The sequence below is a fragment of the Nyctibius grandis genome, chromosome 3 (genome assembly GCF_013368605.1).
Source record: "Nyctibius grandis isolate bNycGra1 chromosome 3, bNycGra1.pri, whole genome shotgun sequence".
Taxonomy (NCBI): domain Eukaryota; kingdom Metazoa; phylum Chordata; class Aves; order Nyctibiiformes; family Nyctibiidae; genus Nyctibius; species Nyctibius grandis.
This window is the reverse complement of record NC_090660.1, coordinates 93,454,018-93,472,693: the sequence shown is the minus strand read 5'-3', so window position 1 is coordinate 93,472,693 and position 18,676 is coordinate 93,454,018. Positions and strand designations below refer to the sequence as shown.

The following is an 18,676-nucleotide window of genomic DNA, read 5'->3' as shown; positions in this document are numbered from 1 at the left end:
TCGTCTCCCTGACTTCTCAGTGATGGTATCTTCCCTACCTTGCCTCTTTCTTAAGGGGTTTTTTTTTATACTATTTGTCTATGTTTAGGTGGAGCTTGAGTGACTCTAGTCATACATTATTTTTGATTGGTGTAAAATGCTCTCACTTTAATTTAAAGGTATAGGCTAAGAAAAATTCAGAGCACATGATCAGGGGTTAGAGGGAGGCAGGTAACTTTTGGGATGGAGGTGTGTTTTGGTATTATAATGAGATTATAATGAGTGAAGTTCATCCACAGGACACGATTTCGCCACAGTTGCTGTCTCAGTGACCAAGATTCTGTGTGGAACAGGGTATAACTTCTTGCTGGACAATGGCTATGTGATTTGTCAGCTACAAGCTACCATGGAGTTCTCATACCTGCTTTGTTAACAGAGCCTGGACACAGTTATCTCCACACTGTTCCAGCCTCCATTGTCTCAGATTTGGCTTGCCAAGCTCCCTTGGTGTGCAAACATCTAAGAATGCATGTCAGGTTGTCTGGGGAACTATTATGGTACATGCCGACCATGTCCCACCCTAGACGTTTTCTTAGTTCTGTAAAATGTGTATATAACTTTACTGTCAAGAAATATGCCTCCAATAGTTTAAGTAAGTCATCCCCCCGACAGTTAATTCCACACCCACATACCTTTTTTCCCATCTAATAGTTCTGTGTGCTATAGCTCTCTCTCCTCATATGAAAATCGTTCCACATCTCTAATTATTTCCATTGTCCTATTCTTTTCTGGACCATTTCCATTTCTGCTATACCCTTTACGAAATTAGATGACTGAGATTTACCAAAGTATAAGACAGAAGTGGTGTCACTGATTTATGTATCACATATTGTTATTCTCTATCTCCAAACAACCACCAGTTCTCACAGAATATTTTATGTTTTGAACATTAGTGCACACATAAGAACTTGTGTAAGACTATCTAAACTTCATATTTTTGTGTGAATGTAGAGTAGTTCCAGTTCTACTTCCCAGCATGCATACTTCTCCATCTTCAATATATATTTGCACAGACTGAAGCTGGTATTGTACTTTGGTAAAACCAAATGCTTTAGTACTCAGCCTTCATTAGAGTGGTCTTGTGCTCCAGGATAATATTATTATTATTTTAATCTAAGCTGTCTGGTTCCTTTTTCAGCTGTGAATGTGCTTACCAAAAATTTTGGTCATCTAGACTCAGACAGACAGTAAGTGGAAACTTTTCTGCAATTATTTCTCTTTAAATTATTCTCTTTAAATAAAAAAAGGTATCCAAGGAAAATTCTGAACATGTTAATACAAAAGTTAATGGAGCCCAAAATCAAGAGTTTGAGTGAGGCTATTAAAATTATATTTAGGCATTTAACTGTGCTGAACATCTTTTGCTTCCACACTTCCTCAGAAGCAAAAAAAAAACCTGTTGAAAGTTCATGTTTTCATGCACCTGGATTTGTACCCAGGAGCCCAATTTTAAACATTCACTTCTGTAATCCTCACTCAAAGTTTTTATTAGAAGCAGCTGAGGAAACTAAATTTAGGAAATATGTTGGTTTAGTTGTTTTTTTTTTTACTTTGAATCAAATTCAAAATTATTAGAAAATCTGCTTCTAACCTCAAAAAGAACTTACAGTATATCTTTGTATAGGAATAATATATCTTTCATTTTGATATTAATTTTGAAGTACTCCTGAGCTCTATTAGGACACTCTGAACACAGCTTTGCCAGGTTTCATTGCCAAAAGACTGTAAAACACAATAAAAGATTTGCATTGCATCACAATGTTTCTCTCCTGATATGAGAACAGCCTCCTATGAAGAATGTTATTTAATTCAAAATGCTGGGGAACAGTACAACAGAATAAGCAGAAGGGAACATTTAGAATGAACATGAGGGGGAAAAAAGTTTTTTTAAAAAAAGTAGTCTATCAACACAGGCGAGAGTATGCAACACTTCCAAAGGAAGAGATACAATCCTCATCACTGGAGCGGTTCAGATTTAAGCCACACAAGTTGCATGGGAATATATAGTAGAGAGCAAACCCACACTGCCTTGAGCTGAATAGTTTGAATGATCTAATATGTCCTTCTGCCTTAAATGGAGTATTGAATAATGATGCAGGTGACAAGGTTTTGATTGGGGGATGGGGTTGTCGTTTGGGGGTTTTGTTTGGGTTTTGCTTTTTGTTTTTTAGATAATTTATGGCACTTAGACGTCCAGAATTACAATGAGCAAATATGCTGGGCTCTTCGGACTGCTGGTACTTAACCTTGTATAGACCTCTTTCATACATGCTTCCACACTCACTGAATGACTAGCACAATTTACACATCTACAGTTTCTCTCTGAGTTGTACCCTTTCTCAGAAGGGTTTTGATGGCTTCTTCCCAGATGGATATTATTTTCTTTCTTCAACTTTATTTCCCCCAGTATTTTTAATCCTCTGCATGCCATACCAAGCACAGCTGTTAATCCCCTTTTAGCTGTTATTCTTAGCATATACCTTTTCTCTTGTATTCTCCCTTGCTTTTCTTCTTACCTCCATTCTGTATGACTTTGCCTTATTTTTTGTAGTTACTAATTTGTTCTTTCCTGTGTCCCATTTCCATTCTTTGCAGTGGTCTTCATTCACCTATCTCCCTTGACCAGTTCTGATGAAAGGAATTTCTTTTCAGAGGCATTCTGCATTGTCTTTAGTATTTGAAAATTGAAATCCTACCTGAATTTCTTTCCCAGTCTCTGTAAGAAACCTATTTACTAAAAAAGGCAGACTTGAGGAGAATTGTCGTAGAGTCTTTGTCAACCTCTTCTTTCAAAAGATGTTGTTTCTATCTTTTGCGTTTGTAGTGTGCCTAATGCACCCAGAAAAAAATAAAGAAAAACCAGCAAGGCAGAAGGAAGTAAAATGATCCATTATTATAAATAAAATCTCATTCAAGAGAATAAATTAATTTTTTTGATGTCTACAGCACCATAAATGCCCACATCCAAGTTCATCAATTACAACCCATATATATGTGCAAAATTCTGGGTTACTTTCCTTTGTTTAGTACCTTGTTCTCTCCATTGGTTGTAAAGGAAGTCTGGAGTAAATTAGATATAGGGATCTCTAAAGTTAACATCCACGGTTTGTTGGATTACTCCCAGCAGAGGAGAGAGATGCTCAGAGGAACAAATCAGTATTGCTAATGTGAAGTCAATGGAATTATGGTCTACATCAGCTATGGTCAAAGTATAACAACTCAACGATATTAAATTCAAAAAATCAAAAATGGCCGTTAGTAAAAGGGTCAGACTCAGCACCGTCTGAGCCTTATTTGATTTGTGGGTTCTCATCAGTTCTTTTGTCCTCGATTATAATGTCCTTTTCTTTCTTGCAATAAACTCATTAAGTTCTCCTTCCTAAAAATTCAGGACTTACTTCAGAAGAAATTTCCTAGTACTTCTAATGTCTTATAATGCTACTTTCTTACCTCCTTCCTTGGAACAGAGGGTGATCAGAGTGTGAACTGTATCCATCAATTCAAGCTGTTGTTTCTGCAGGACACTGTTATTGCTTGTTGCCTTGTTTAACTGCTTCTCTAGTTCCTGGATTATGTAGTTTTGTCGTGTGACCAAGCTTTGTAGAGTTTCTTTTTCCTCTTTCAAAGTGTCCAGCTCCTCTTTATGCCTTTCTTCCATTTCTAAAATTCTGTGCTCAAGTAAACTAAAATGAAATAAAATAATTAGTAGATATTTTTTCATGCCAACATATTTATTAATGCAGAAAACAGAACTATTTCATTTTTCACCATAGAATTCAGTACATAAATCATTTATACTAAAAATGTCACATCTACTAATTCAGCCCATTGATTTCTTCTATCAAGGAGCCAAATATAACTGCTAAGGTTCTATTTTGTGATGTTTGCATGGTGTAATGCTTAGAGTAAAGTACATGAAACTGCATATCTAGTTGTTACGCTCACCCAAGTGCTCAAGCATAGGGCCAGTAACACATTTGTATATAGAAGTTCAGGCAGAAAAGCCTAAGGTAGGCAAAGAAGGGAGAAGAGCAGGGCATTGAAGAGGACATCATTGGTAGTATGGATGGGTCAACATGATAAGAGAAAAAAATCAGGGGTAAACTAAGGAAGAATTTGTAAAGCATCTTACCACTGAATGGAAGATAAGCATCAGGATCTATGGAGTACCATAGGGGTATGGAACCCAGAATAAAAGTACCATTTGATGTGGCCTGTGAAGCTGGGAAAGGAATTGTGCACAAGATGAGTGGTATCTGCTTTCACATTAAGAATATTACTATTTCCCCAAAAGATAAATCAGAAGTTTGTGTTTTAAGGTAGGATTCCCTTGTTTTCCTTGAGTCCTTGTAGATATTCCCCCCCTTGCCTTTTCTAGTTCCGTAAATGGCTCCTCGGATAGAAAACTGTTGGGCATCATACTACGCAACCTGTTTACATCAATTTTTATAAATAATTTTACACATGTATGGAAAAACATTCTCCAGAATAATATTCTTTTCCTAGTATCTTCTCTGTCCTGAGTCAGAAGTGTACAATTTACAAAGATCAAGCTGACAGCAGCGGCAGCAGCGAAAGCGGCGGCAGCAGCAAAAGCGGCGGCAGCGACTTGAGGTTAGTGCGGGGGCGAGGGCGACATCGGGCTTAACCGGGCGGTTTTTCGTACTCTGGCCCCCCCCTGAGCCCCCCGCGAGCATCAGCCCCAAGCTGCTTCCTCCTGACCCCGGACCCAGAGGTTCCCGGCAACGAATCAGGAGAGGAGGGGGCGTAGCCGGAGGCACCGTGGAGGCACCGCGGGCGATTTAAACGCTCCACCCCCTGTTATCGGGTGATAAAAAACCTCCTGGAGGGCAGGGACTAGTCAGAGGGGAGTGGGAGACTCAGCTGTAACTGTGTGAGTCAGCAGTGACTGAGTGTGTCCTAGGGCAGGAGAGGCTGCAGTTGTTTGCAGCTTGTTGGGGAGGGCACTGACTCCCTCCCAGTGCACAAGGTGAGGAAGGTACCAAGGAGCTGTGAACCAGGGGTGGCACCAACAGGTATTTCCCAGTTCAGTGGAAGAACAATGGTATCTACCCGGCGGAAGAAGACCAAAATGGATGTGGGAACCCAGACAGAGCTCCCACGGAAGGAGGCGATGGTGCAGGTTGCGGGCTGCAGGGAATGCTACACCGTCTCTGTGGTGTCAGGGGGCTGTGTGCGCTGTGAGCAAGTAGATGATCTGCTCGGCCGAGCGGCACAGCTGCAAAGCCAGGTTGAAAGGCTTCAAGCCGAAGTAGAAAGGCTTAGGAGCATTCGGGAGGCTGAAATGGAGATAGACTGGTGGAGCCAGGCTCTGCCCTCCCTGCAACAAAAATGGGAGCACCTGCAGGAGAGCTCCCAGGATCGAGGGACCCCTGTACTCTGCCCCTCTCAGGTGGAAAACGATAACCTAGAGGAGAGGAGTGAGTGGAGGCAAGTCTATGGCCGTGGCAAAAGGCGAGTGCCCTCCTTGCCTGCCTTGCCTCCACAGCTGCCTCTGAGCAATAGATATGAAGCCCTAGTGGAATACAGCCGGTCCAATGGGGATGTGGTAGAGAGGCAACCTATATCAGAGGTCCCACCACAGTCAGAAAAACCTGACAGGCGTATAGCTACCTCCTCCACAAGGAAGAAGAGAAGAGTTTTAGTGGTTGGAGACTCCTTCCTAAAGGGATCTGAGGGCCCAATATGCAGAGCTGACCCCCATCACAGGGAGGTCTGCAGCCTACCTGGAGCCCGAATCAGGGATATCACCAGGCAACTCCCCAACCTGGTGAAGGCCACAGACTACTACCCCCTGCTGATCTTCCAGACAGGTGGGGAAGAAGCTGCATCCCATAGTCTGAGGGGGATGAAGAAAGACTACAAGGCCCTAGGACGGTTGGTGAAAGAGTCTGGAGCACAAGTTGTTTTCTCCTCCCTCCTTCCATTTTCAGGTGATGAAGTGGGATGGAACAGTAGGATTCTCTCTATTAATGCCTGGCTAGGAGACTGGTGCTACAGGCAGGGCTTTGAGTTCTTTGATAATGGCTGGTTTTATAAGACAACAGGCGTGACAGTGATACATGGGAAAGGTTTATGTCGTAGGGGCATGTCCTGGTTTGGCCCAAACCAGGCCATTTAGTCTTAGAGAAACCAAGGTCACTGCTAAATTCCTCACTGCTTACGAGTGAAGAGCCAAAGGGGGGTCGCAGCTGCAGGGGGGAGCAGACAGGGCAGGTGACCCAAGATTGACCAACGAGGTATTCCATCCCACACACGTCATTCTCACTTTCCTATTTATCACTAACCCACTGCCTCCTGGAGGTGGGGCCCAGGAGGGAGGGGCCCTCCTGTCTCCCACTGATTGGTACCAGCTTTGCCAGTTTCCAGTTAAAAGCCTGCAGGTGTGATGGCAGTGGGAGCTACTGCATTTTCCCCTCTGCCCGTGCTGGGGGGAGCTACTGCATTTTCCCCTCTGTCCATGCTGGGGGGAGCAACTCTGCCTGAGGAGGATTTCCAAGCTCTCAGTCTTGGTTTTGTATATATTTGATTATTTCTATTATTACTATTATACTCTTTTTTTCATTATTATAGTTTATTAAAACTGTTTTAACTTTTCAACCCATAAGTCTCTCTCCCTTTTCCCTTTCCCTTTCCCTTGGGGGGGGGGGGGGACAGGGTTAACAGAGAGCATCTGCCACCTGGTTAATAGCTAGCCCAGCTTTAAACCGTGACAGGGCAAAAGGGTTCTGGGACAGGAATTAGCAGGGCTCATTCGGAGACCTTTAAACTAGATTCGAAGGGGGATGGGGTAGTAGCTGGGCTTGCACCACTGGGGCAACGCTCTAGTGTTGAGGTAGACCAGGAGGCCTCCCATCCCCCTGGGGTGAAATCGGTGTGCCCAGCTCGATCCCTGAAATGCCTGTACACCAATGCACGCAGCATGGGGAATAAGCAGGAGGAGTTAGAAATCCATGTTCGGTCGGGGGGGCTATGATTTAGTGGCAATTACAGAGACTTGGTGGGATGCCTCGCATGACTGGAATGTGGTCATGGATGGCTATGTCCTGTTCAGGAAAGACAGGCCACTAAGGAGAGGTGGTGGAGTTGCTCTTTCTGTGAGTGAGCAGCTAGAATGTATTGAGTTCTATCCAGGGGCAGATCAGGAGCGAGTTGAGAGTTTGTGGGTGCGAATTAAGGGGCAGGCTGGCAGGGGTGATACTGTTGTGGGTGTCTATTACAGGCCACCGGATCAGGATGAGGAGGGTGATGAGGCCTTCTACAGGCAGCTGAGAGCAGTCTCACAATTACAGGGCCTGGTTGTTGTGGGGGATTTCAACTACCCTGATATTTGCTGGGAGGCCTACTCAGCCAGCCATCCCCAATCCAGCAGGTTCCTCCAGTGCGTTGATGATAACTTTCTGATGCAAATGGTGGATGAGCCAACTAGGAGAGGAGCGCTGCTGGATCTTATCCTCACTAACAAGGAGGGTCTGATTGAAGCGGTGAAGGTTGAGGGCAGCCTTGCTTGTAGTGACCATGAGATGGTAGAGTTCAGGATCTCATGTGGCAGGACCAGAATAGCTAGCAGAATCACAACCCTGAACTTCAGGAGGGCCAACTTTGGCCTTTTCAAGCAATTGCTAGGGGAAATCCCATGGGACAGGGTACTAGAAGGTAAGGGGGCCCAAGATAGTTGGTTAGCATTCAAGGACTGCTTCTTCCGAGCTCAAGATCATAGCATCCCAACAGGTAGGAAGTCAAGGAAGGGTACCAGGAGACCTGCATGGTTAAACAGGGAACTGCTGGGCAAACTCAAGTGGAAGAAGAAGGTGTACAGATCATGGAAGGAGGGGCTGGCCACTTGGGAGGAATAGAAGTCTGTTGTCAGAGGATGTAGGGAGGCAACTAGGAAAGCTAAGGCCTCCTTGGAATTAAACCTTGCAAGAGAGGTCAAGGACAACAGAAAGGACTTCTTCAAATACATTGCAGGTAAAGCCAACACTAGAGGCAATGTAGGCCCACTGATGAATGAGGTGGGGGTCCTGGAGACAGAAGATAAAAAGAAGGTGGAGTTACTGAATGCCTTCTTTGCCTCTGTCTATACTGCTGGAGGCTGTCCTGAGGAGCCCCGGACCCCTGCGGCCTCCGAAGAAGTCAGGATAGAGGAGGAATCTGTCTTGGTAGATGAGGGCTGGGTCAGGGACCAATTAAGCAATCTGGACGTCCATAAATCCATGGGCCCTGATGGGATGCACCCATGGGTGCTGAGGGAGCTGGCGGAAGTCATTGCTAGGCCACTCTCCATCATCTTTGCTAAGTCGTGGGCAACGGGAGAGGTGCCTGAGGACTGGAGGAAAGCGAATGTCACTCCAGTCTTCAAAAAGGGCAAGAAGGAGGACCCGGGTAACAAGAGACCGGTCAGCCTCACCTCCATCCCCGGAAAGGTGATGGAACAACTTGTTCTTGGTGCTGTCTCTAGGCACATCAAGGATAGGGGGATCATTAGGGGCACTCAGCATGGCTTCACCAAGGGGAAGTCATGCTCAACCAACTTGATAGCCTTTTATGAGGATGTAACCCAGTGGATAGATGATGGTAAAGCTGTGGATGTGGTCTATCTCGATTTCAGTAAAGCGTTTGACACGGTCTCCCACAGCATCCTCGCAGCTAAACTGGGGAAGTGTGGTCTGGATGATCGGGTAGTGAGGTGGATTGTAAACTTGCTGAAGGAAAGAAGCCAGAGTGGTGGTCAATGGGACAGAGTCCAGTCGGAGGTCTGTGTCTAGCGGAGTTCCGCAAGGGTCGGTTCTGGGACAAGTTCTATTCAATATATTCATTAATGACTTGGATGAGGGATTAGAGTGCGCTGTCAGCAAGTTCGCTGATGACACAAAACTGGGAGGAGTGGTTGAGATGCCGGAAGGCTGCGCAGCCATTCAGAGAGACCTGGACAGGCTGGAGAGTTGGGCGGGGAGAAATTTAATGAAATATAACAAGGGCAAGTGTAGAGTCCTGCATCTGGACAAGAACAACCCCATGTACCAGTACAAGTTGGGGACAGAGCTGTTGGAGACCAGCGTAGGGGAAAGGGACCTGGGGGTCCTAGTGGACAGCAGGATGACCATGAGCCAGCAGTGTGCCCTTGTGGCCAAGAAGGCCAATGGCATCCTGGGGTGGATTAGAAGGGGTGTGATTAGCAGGTCGAGAGAGGTTCTCCTCCCCCTCTACTCTGCCCTGCTGAGGCCGCATCTGGAGTATTGTGTCCAGTTCTGGGCCCCTCAGTTCAAGAAGGACAGGGAACTGCTAGAGAGAGTCCAGCGCAGAGCCACGAAGATGATTAAGGGAGTGGAACATCTCCCTTATGAGGAGAGGCTGAGGGAGCTGGGTCTCTTTAGCTTGGAGAAGAGGAGACTGAGGGGTGACCTCATTAATGTTTATAAATATGTAAAGGGCAAGTGTGATGAGGATGGAGCCAGGCTCTTCTCAGTGACATCCCTTGACAGGACAAGGGGCAATGGGTGCAAGCTGGAGCACAGGAGGTTCCACTTAAATTTGAGGAAAAACTTCTTTACTGTAAGGGTGACTGAACACTGGAACAGGCTGCCCAGAGAGGTTGTGGAGTCTCCTTCTCTGGAGACATTCAAAACCTGCCTGGATGCGTTCCTGTGTGATATGGTCTAGGCAATCCTGCTCCGGCAGGGGGATTGGACTAGATGATCTTTCGAGGTCCCTTCCAATCCCTAACATTCTGTGATTCTGTGATTCTGTGAAAGGCATGTCAGATAGAATAGAGGAGTTGTAGACATAAAGGAGAGCTAATATCTGTCAACAGTGAACAGGAACTTTTTTCAGGCCAGTGCTTTGATGCTGTGGTGGGAGTTTAGCAGAAAGATTTTATTAATATTAGATAAAGAAATTAATTCAATCCCTCTGCTGCTTTCTGTTCAGTAATTCTACTGTATACTCCAAAAGAGGTGTTTCTCATGCCCATAAACCAACTGGTGGTTACAAACTTGCCAGCAAACTGCTTCCTGTTCAAGTCAGTCTTAGTATTATTTATTTGCACTCTTCCTCCACCTTTGTTTTTACTTCTGGATAATAGATCAGTGGCAAAATGCCTGCATAATTTCAGGTCATTTAACCTAACCGAAGAATGTAATAAAATCCATATGGAGTTGTTCCTACTAGATATCACGGAGCCTTAATATGAGCTGTTACAAATGATAACAATACAAAGATTAAATTCAGGCCCTGGATTTGCTGTACAAGCTACAGTAATATAAAAATTTTTCTTTTTTTTTTTTTTTTAAGAAAAGAAACCAAGCAGCAAATCTCTTTTTCTGAAATGTTATAAATGTTGGACTTACTTATAAAGATATAGGAGAAAATATACTTTGTAATATCAGCATATTTAGTTCTGTGAAAAACAGAAGCATCTGGATAAAGAGGGGAAAAAATAAAGATGGGAAGGGAAAATGTTTTTTTGTGGGGTCCCAAATGCAAAGGGGAATATGATATCTCATTCTAAAATGCTCATGAATTAGTAAAGAAAGCATAACAAGATTCAGTGGACTGGAATCACATGACAAAGTTTCAATCTGAAACAAAGTACATATTTTGAAGCCAAAGACAATAAATTATTTTAACACCTTATCAGACCTGTAGCTGACTTTTTTCATCACTTGAACTCTGACATTAAACACGATGCCTTTATACTCTAGACTTATATGGATTTTTTTGAGAATATTTATGTGAAAGTCTTGAGCTTTGTTATGCAGAAGGTCAGACTAATTAGTTTAGTTAGGCAGAAGTGGTTGAAAATATTCTGAAGGGACAGGTTTTAGTCATAAAATACTGTTAAAAAAAATTCTATGTGAATTTTATCTGTTCTGTGCACTTTTTCATGGAAATCATTGAAATGCTCATTTTGATTGTAGGTTTTAACTTTTCTGATACACTATAAGTTATATCAATGCAGTCTGGATAAGAACAAGGTGGGTCCTGGGCACAGTCTGTGATAGAATGGGTGCTAGGTATGACGGCATCCCAGTCTGACATCTTACAGTCCATTGAAAATGTTGTATATTGTCAATGTAAGAGAAGATGCCATTCTTGAAGCCAGAATATCGCTTTATAGTTAAAAGGTAAGTAAAGACAAAAAAAGTTCCCTTTATCTTTGTCCATATCTTAGTACAGTACAGGGCATTTTGCTAATTCCACAACTTCCTATCTGTGTGTGCACATCTAAATGATTTCCATATCTGAATGATTTCATGCAAAGAAAGAGCCTTTGACAGCCACAATTTGTGTATTTCATTATTTGTTTCCCACCATAGCCTAAGACCACAGTAAATGAACCCATGGTGATGACAGTCTTATTTGTATCAACACTGGCCATGTCAGCAAGAAGGAAGAATGTTTAGAGCTTCCCAGTTTGGCATCTACAGAGACAGACAGCAAGCAGATGTTTTATGGCTTTAGTAATAATATCTCCTAATATTTATGAGTAGTGTGTTAACAACATGTGGTAGAAAGATGGGAGTGTCACAGCACTTGGTTCCTTTACAGTTTTCTATGTAGATTAAAAGTCCTGTTATTATAAACTGCAAAACTAAGTTATTTTAAGGAATGCATATGCATATATGCAATAACCTTTCTATATCCATAAATCTACATCAGATAAGAATAAGTCCTCAGGATAAGACCACTTCCTATGTTCCTGGGAGAAATCCAAAACATTCATTGTGTTTTACTAAAAATCAATGAAAAACCTTTGGTTAAAGCTCCAAATGAACAAAAGCAAAAACTTCACATAGATTGGGGATTTCTGGACTGGCCTGTTCCAAAAGGAAGAAATCCTTAAACAGCGCAAAAAAGCTGCTCTTACGGCCCTGAACTCCAATGTGGCCAGAATTTTTCATTTGCATTGTTACATTCATATTTATAGCTCATTTAAATTAAAAAAAAAAGTGCTAGAAACCTCATAAAAAAATCTTGAAACAGGTTGAAACCAATTACAAAGATATTTAATTTTATTTTTTTAAGGGTTGTGAGATCACTCTGTTCTCTCTTTTTCCTTGTGACATCACACAATTTCTAATAGACAAAGACCACAAAGAAATAATTTTGCTGAGTGCCTGTTGAAGATATTTTCTCAATTTTTTAAAAAGGCATTATGAAGACAGACCTAAAATGAAAATATTTCTACTAGTTTTCATTAATGAGTATTGCTGACATAAAATATTAAAGAAAACAAAAAGAAGGCTGTCTCTATACCAATTAATCCAACAATCTGTAAAAGCTGACTGAAATTGTTATATAACATTCTTTTATAAGACTTTCCAGTAAAATGGTATGGGTATGATGTAATGACTTGATTTTTTTTTACAGTAGTTTTACTGTATATGTTTCCTATACATTTGTAATTCCTATACATTTACTATATTCAAAATTCCTATATGTTTGAAAACATTACTGACCTAGACAGATGAAGCCTTCATGGGAACTGAAATACTCACAATAAAAATAAATCATCATTCACCAGAAGCATCATATATATACATATATATTTATGTACACAAGCACATACATATATGTATATGTGGTTTTTATAACTGTAGCCTTCAATTTGGGGAAACAAATCAGGCATTTGGGGAAGAGAATGAAGTTGTGAAGAAACAAATATTGTTAACATGGATAAATACCAATATTATCCACTGGACAATGACTCTTTGGAGTCATTATCTAGAAGACAAACTAAAAACAAACACACACACACCCTCCAAACTCAGACAAACTTAATTTTCCTAAAGGTTAACTATGTTCAGTGTCTACCCTGGCAAGGGTGATCTTGGCAAGGCTAGGAATCTATTTTCAACCATACAAATGATGTGTTAAGTTTGTCAGGATATAAGCCAGTGGGATGCCTCAGTGCAACTGTTCTGTGTCCAGCTGATTCAGAAAAAGCCCTCTGATAACACTGGAGAGGGTAGAAGGCCCATACAGAAGTCAAAGAATGACTTCCAGTGAAAGCTGCTGTCATTTTGAAAGGTGATGAAGTAGAACATATAGAAAGCACTCTGGTAACTCTCTGGGGAGGAAGGAAAGTCTGGTTTAGACAATCTGCCTTATAAGGTAGGTAGTTTATTCACTAATCCATTCCAGACCATGGCAATTTAAGAGATTTTTTTTTTGTCTTTGTTTTCAGAGGCCTCAGTTTAGACATGTGAGAACAGGATATAGACCAGATCTTAGAGATGGACATCTTTCGCATTAAAATAATCTTTTAAAAAATCTGGATTTATTAAAAATACAGATAAAAGCACTTACTTTGTTGAGCTATTCAATAAGTAAGACAAGTAATGTCACACTAGAAAAAAATTCTTTGTCTGTATGCATGTGGTTCTCTTTTATTATGTATGTATGCGAAGACAAACAGGTAAAGGATTTAAATGCTTATTTTTGACTGCAAGAATGATATTTTCTCATTGAGACAGCTTCTTTGTACTTGCTTTTACATGAGCAAAATTTTCCCTGTATTGTTAGGTGCTGACCACTTATACTTACTTACTTTGGTGGTCTGATATTGTCTGATCAGTTTAAGGAAATAGAAAAATATGTGTCTCCATATTTCTCAAGGCCAGTAAAGTAATTGGCCACTTAGCATCAGTAAGCTTATTTTTATATCAGTGACAAGATAATTCCCTTGAAATCACGAAAATGAAGTCAAAAATTTGGATTTATCTTTTTAGTATATCCAAAACCTTCAAATAGACATATTGTGTTTCCTCATCTTTCACACAGTCAGATGGAAATTCAAGAATTGTTCTTGAGCCCTCACCTTTCATAGGATACAATTGTTTTTGTACTGAACGTGTTAATCTAGTTTGTCTGCAAATCCAAGCTGGATTTTATGTTTAAATTTAGCTTCCACTATTTATTGCTGGAAGATCCAGAATTCCATTATATTTTCCCTCATTTTTTTCATTTGGGTCAATAAAATTTGTTTTCACACTTGCATGTTGAAAGAAATGGCACACAATAAGTTAAATGCAGCTGGTACACTGGAAAAAAAAAGGGGGCTCGTAAAGGCACTAAAGCAGGGAAATCTTTCAAGAATAAATCAAAATAGTTTTTAGAAAGTTCTTGTGGGAGAAAAAATTGCAATGGAAGAAACCACCATTTACATTATAGTGGGTGGGAACCCACAAACCTAATTATTTATGGCATGAGAGCAGTCAATAGAAACATGATTCTGGGGCAAATGTGACTCTACTCATGCCATGGAATATCTTTCACTTCAGTGAGATAAAAAGAAAAAAATTGGCCACTCTTCCCAGCAGAGGCAGGAAATAAAGAGAAAGGTCAATAATAGATATATTTCTAGTTTAAAGAACATGCATTAGTCCCGTGTTTATATGCAGTGTTCAATTTATTTAAGGATAATATACAAGTTACTGTAGTACATCAGCAATCGGTTATTATTATTACTATAAGATTTTGCACTACTTTCATCCAAAATCCAGTTCTTTGAAAGTGATTAAGATCATTATTTTTACTTTATATAGAGGAAATTTTATCACAGAGAAGGAAACGATCTGCCCACAGCACACCGTTTTGATTATTTTTGTGATGATAATAGTTCCTACACTCGTTCTCACTGTGGTATATACCTATGCAAAAGAAAGGCCCTTTCCAAAAAAGCTTACAGTCCATGTAGGCAGTGGGGATAAAAGGAGGTTTTGTTATTTTATTGATGTGAAAGTGATATAGAGAGGAATGAAGACATTTTAACTGCAAACAACTACCGAACATAGCCTGACGGGTAACCTATAATTATTATTTAAAGTTAAGCAAGCTAAAATCATTGGCATGTCCAGAAACCTAATATTTGCTGAGATCACCAAGATTTGTCCCATAGTGAACCTGACACACAAATAATCGGTTTCAGGATCAGGACCTACAAGGCCAAGATTACACAGTTCTTTGTTAGGAGTAGATGATGATACAGGAGCTGATGATCCATATTTAAGTGTAATCATAACAATGCCCTCTCCCTAATTTTATCACTCCCAAGGAAAGAGTAACAGAAAGTGGACAGCATATGCCAGGTTCTTGCTTCATTACAAGATAAAACTCTGTGTGCTTTTTCATTAATCCACATACAACTGTACTTCTGAGAGAAACAACTGGGTATAAAATGTGCCTTTTAACATATCCCTCCTTTTCTTCTGAAAAACCAAGGCAGACCATTTTGTCATGTCTCAGACCATTTCATCATAAAGTCAGCCAAGTCAAAGGTGAACTTAAGTAAAACTTATTTGTTTACTGACATGAAGCCTTTACACCCTGACACATTGCTAAGATAAATAAATTCAGATTGTTAAGTACACGAGTCTCAGTCTCTTGAGCAGTCAATAAAATCTTGTTGCTAACCAGGTTGCAGCAGATAAAAATACAAGTATTGATATACTTAACCAATGCTTGGGTTAAACCCAAATTGAAATAGGTTTGTAAAATATGAAGAATGAACTGCCTCCTGCACATGCCTACTCTCTCCATGGACTGCAGGGAGAGCCCACATACACAGTTTAGGTGAACTACTTAATTTTGAGATGGCTGAAGTCGAAGTTAATCCCATACTAATCTATTCATATTTCCAATCGGTCAAGGGAAATCTGTGGAGTTGAAGAGTTTTCAATGTAATCCAACTTCTCCACAGTAACATTTGCTGGAATCCCTGCTTATAAACGGTTGTTAGATTAAATACATTAAGCTGGTTTTCATAACCAGTAGCAATAATTGTACATTATTTGACCAGTTTTGCAACTAAATATTTAGCAAACACATTTCTTTGTAACAATATTTTCTATTTTTCATCATTATCTGGTTCTTTGCCTTGTTTTCCCAGTAGCTCCTTGCCTATCGTGGTGTTAATCTTCCTTACACATAACCCTGGGCAAGGTCTTTCCACCTCAGTTGGTGGTGCCTGTCCTGCAGCACCGGAGTCACGCCACCTTTTTTGGCAAACTGATCTCATTTTTAACAGTCCACTAAAGCTTGTACAGGAAAATTTGGTAACCACCTCACTCTTAAAGCTGTTTGCCTTATTTCAATGTCAAATGTAGATACAGGAACTAGAAACCTTAGATCTAGTCAGACTTACCTCACAGTTGCTCTTTCTAGAAGGGAGCTGAGAATGAAGCTGCGGAGTGACAGCACTCTCTGTCCTCCCTGCTTAAATCTGGCTGTTACAAAGGCAGGAATATGAGCCTTAGGTCTCTAGAAGGGCAGCCGAGAAGTAAAATGGCTTTACCCACTGCATTGAGTGCAGGTGTCCATGTTTGGGCAGCCTGGGGGCTGCAGGGCGGCCTCTGTGAGGAGAGGCTGGGGCCGCTCGATGCCGGACGCAACCAGTTTCAGACGGTTCCAGCCGGCTCCAGTGGACTCACTGCAGGGCACAGCTGAGCCCAGCAGCCAAGGTGGTTACATCTCAGGGAAAATATATTTAAGAACGGGTAAAAACACCACATGACAGTGTAAGGAGCGAGGGAAAAAAGTGAGAGAAACAATGCCGCAGACACCAAGGTCAGAGAGGAAGGAGGGGAGGAGGTGCCAGAGCACAGAGTCCCCTGCAGCCTGTCAGAGAGACCATGGTGGAGCAGGTATTTCCCATGGAGGTCCCCACGCCGGAGCAGGTGGAGATGTCCAGAAGGAAACTCCAGCCTGTGGAGAGCCCACGTTGGAGCAATCTTATCCTGAAGGACTGCAGCCCATGGGAAAGAACCACGCTGGAGAAGGGAAAGAGCATGAGGAAGGAGAGGCAAAGTGTTGTGAACTGACCCCAACCCTCATTACACATCCGCCTGCACTGCTCGGGCGGGGAGGTAGAACAGTCAGAAGGGAAGCTGAGTCTAGGAAGAAGAGGAGGTAGAGGGGAAAGGTGGTTTTGGTTTTGTTTTTATTTCTTACTATCCTACGCTGTTATTAATTGGCAATAAATAAGGCTGGTTTGCCCATGACAGTAACTGGTAAGTGATCTCCCTGTCTTTATCTGAACCACAAGCTTTTTCATCATATTTTCTCCCTCTGTCTTGATGAGGGGGAGTGAGAGGGTGGCTGAGTGGGCATCTGGCAGCCAGACAAGGTCAACCCACCACACACACTCGCTGAGATAGATTGCAGTGACTTCAGGTACCGAGTCTCTGTGTCACAGAAGACCTCTCTCACAGAGGTGTTTCTGTGTAGCACAGAAAGGGACAACACTGGAACTTCATGACTCTCACTTCACTGCTTAAAAAGTTATGTGCTGATAAACAGTTTTTTCTTCAATTTCAACATAAACCCAAAATGTTTATCATTCACTTATTCTTTAAATGGAGCATGGCTCTAAGTATACTGTATACAATTGAGTCCAAAAGGAGAGACAGATCCTTCTTAGTGTTAGATCTTTATATCCATTAAAATTAGAAAGATGAACTACTGAAGATTTTCTGTTTCTTATGCACTTTAAGGTAGCTGATAATCTCATAATTTATTGTTAATATTTTTCTATTTGAAAGTGCTCATAAAAGTTATCCCTGTGCTTTTCAGTAGCAGGAACTGTGGTCATATGACTAAGTTGCCATGAAGCAAACTGAGATGTAAACTTACAGTGCACACAAAAATTAGTAAGAATCAACTTTCATTTACCATGCAGGAGTTAACACAGTGTAAGTTCACACCCTAGCTCTTTCACCTATTTCATAAATACTACCTATCCTTTCCACTTATCATATTCACTTCTTCCATTTCATTAGTTGCTTAGAATAAAGTATGCACAGACCACTTTGTGATGGACAGAGAAAGAGTGTACTCATTCTTACCTGTTTTTCTCATGAATTTTCAGGATTTCATGTGTCTGTTGCAGCAGCTGTTTTTCTAGCTTGTACGTTGACAGTGAATTTTCCAGTAGCTGAATTTCAAGTCTAGATGTTTGATTCAGCACCTTAAGGATAAATTTAAAATATTAATGCTTATATTGTCCTGGTTATGTTGTTATAGCAACATAATGCAACCATTTCATTCTGATTTGATGATTCGTCAAAAATTATTTCTAAATTCTTTTTTAACCTCAGCTGCTCAGCTGGTGCAAATGAACTTAATCAAGCTACACAGATATGTACCAGCTGATATTCTGGCACCCTCTTTACTGTAGAATAATACACGACCAGCAGAAAATGGAAAAGTGACTGCCAAATAAGCTTTATTTCAATGGAAGGAACAAGAGGCATGCCTCAAACATGCATTCCTACAAAGCATGCTTAAACCAGAAGAGGGCAAGAGTACTTGAACTGAAGCCAAAATGTTGCATCTGCTGTTTTGTAAATAGAGCTCCTACTTTAGCTTTCCCCTGAGTTCTCTCTTTTGCAGTGTTGGCAGAAGTCTGATGTCTGCTTATGTTATCACTACTTGCACTCTTACACAGATTTTTAAGATGAAGGCTGTGATCCTAAATATCACTTTATGCAATTGTCTTTCACTTTAGTGGTGGGCTCTATCAATAGCACAAGTTTTACTAAGTACATCAGACCAAAAGAAGCCTTTTTACTAGATGATATTTTTTAAAAAAAAAAAATAGTTCAAAAGTGGAAAA

The 18,676-nt window shown here is 41.2% G+C and overlaps 1 protein-coding gene across 1 annotated transcript in view; it reads right to left on the bottom strand.

Annotated features, from left to right (window-relative positions):
- Window positions 1-18,676, bottom strand: part of ANGPT1 (angiopoietin 1) — a 198,477-nt gene that overhangs the window by 81,219 nt on the left and 98,582 nt on the right. The window contains exons 3-4 of the mRNA XM_068396654.1: window positions 17,907-18,028; window positions 3,490-3,722 (exon numbers count right to left, since the gene is read on the bottom strand). Of these exons, the coding sequence (XP_068252755.1) occupies window positions 3,490-3,722; window positions 17,907-18,028 (355 nt within the window). The remainder of the gene's footprint in view (window positions 1-3,489; window positions 3,723-17,906; window positions 18,029-18,676) is intronic.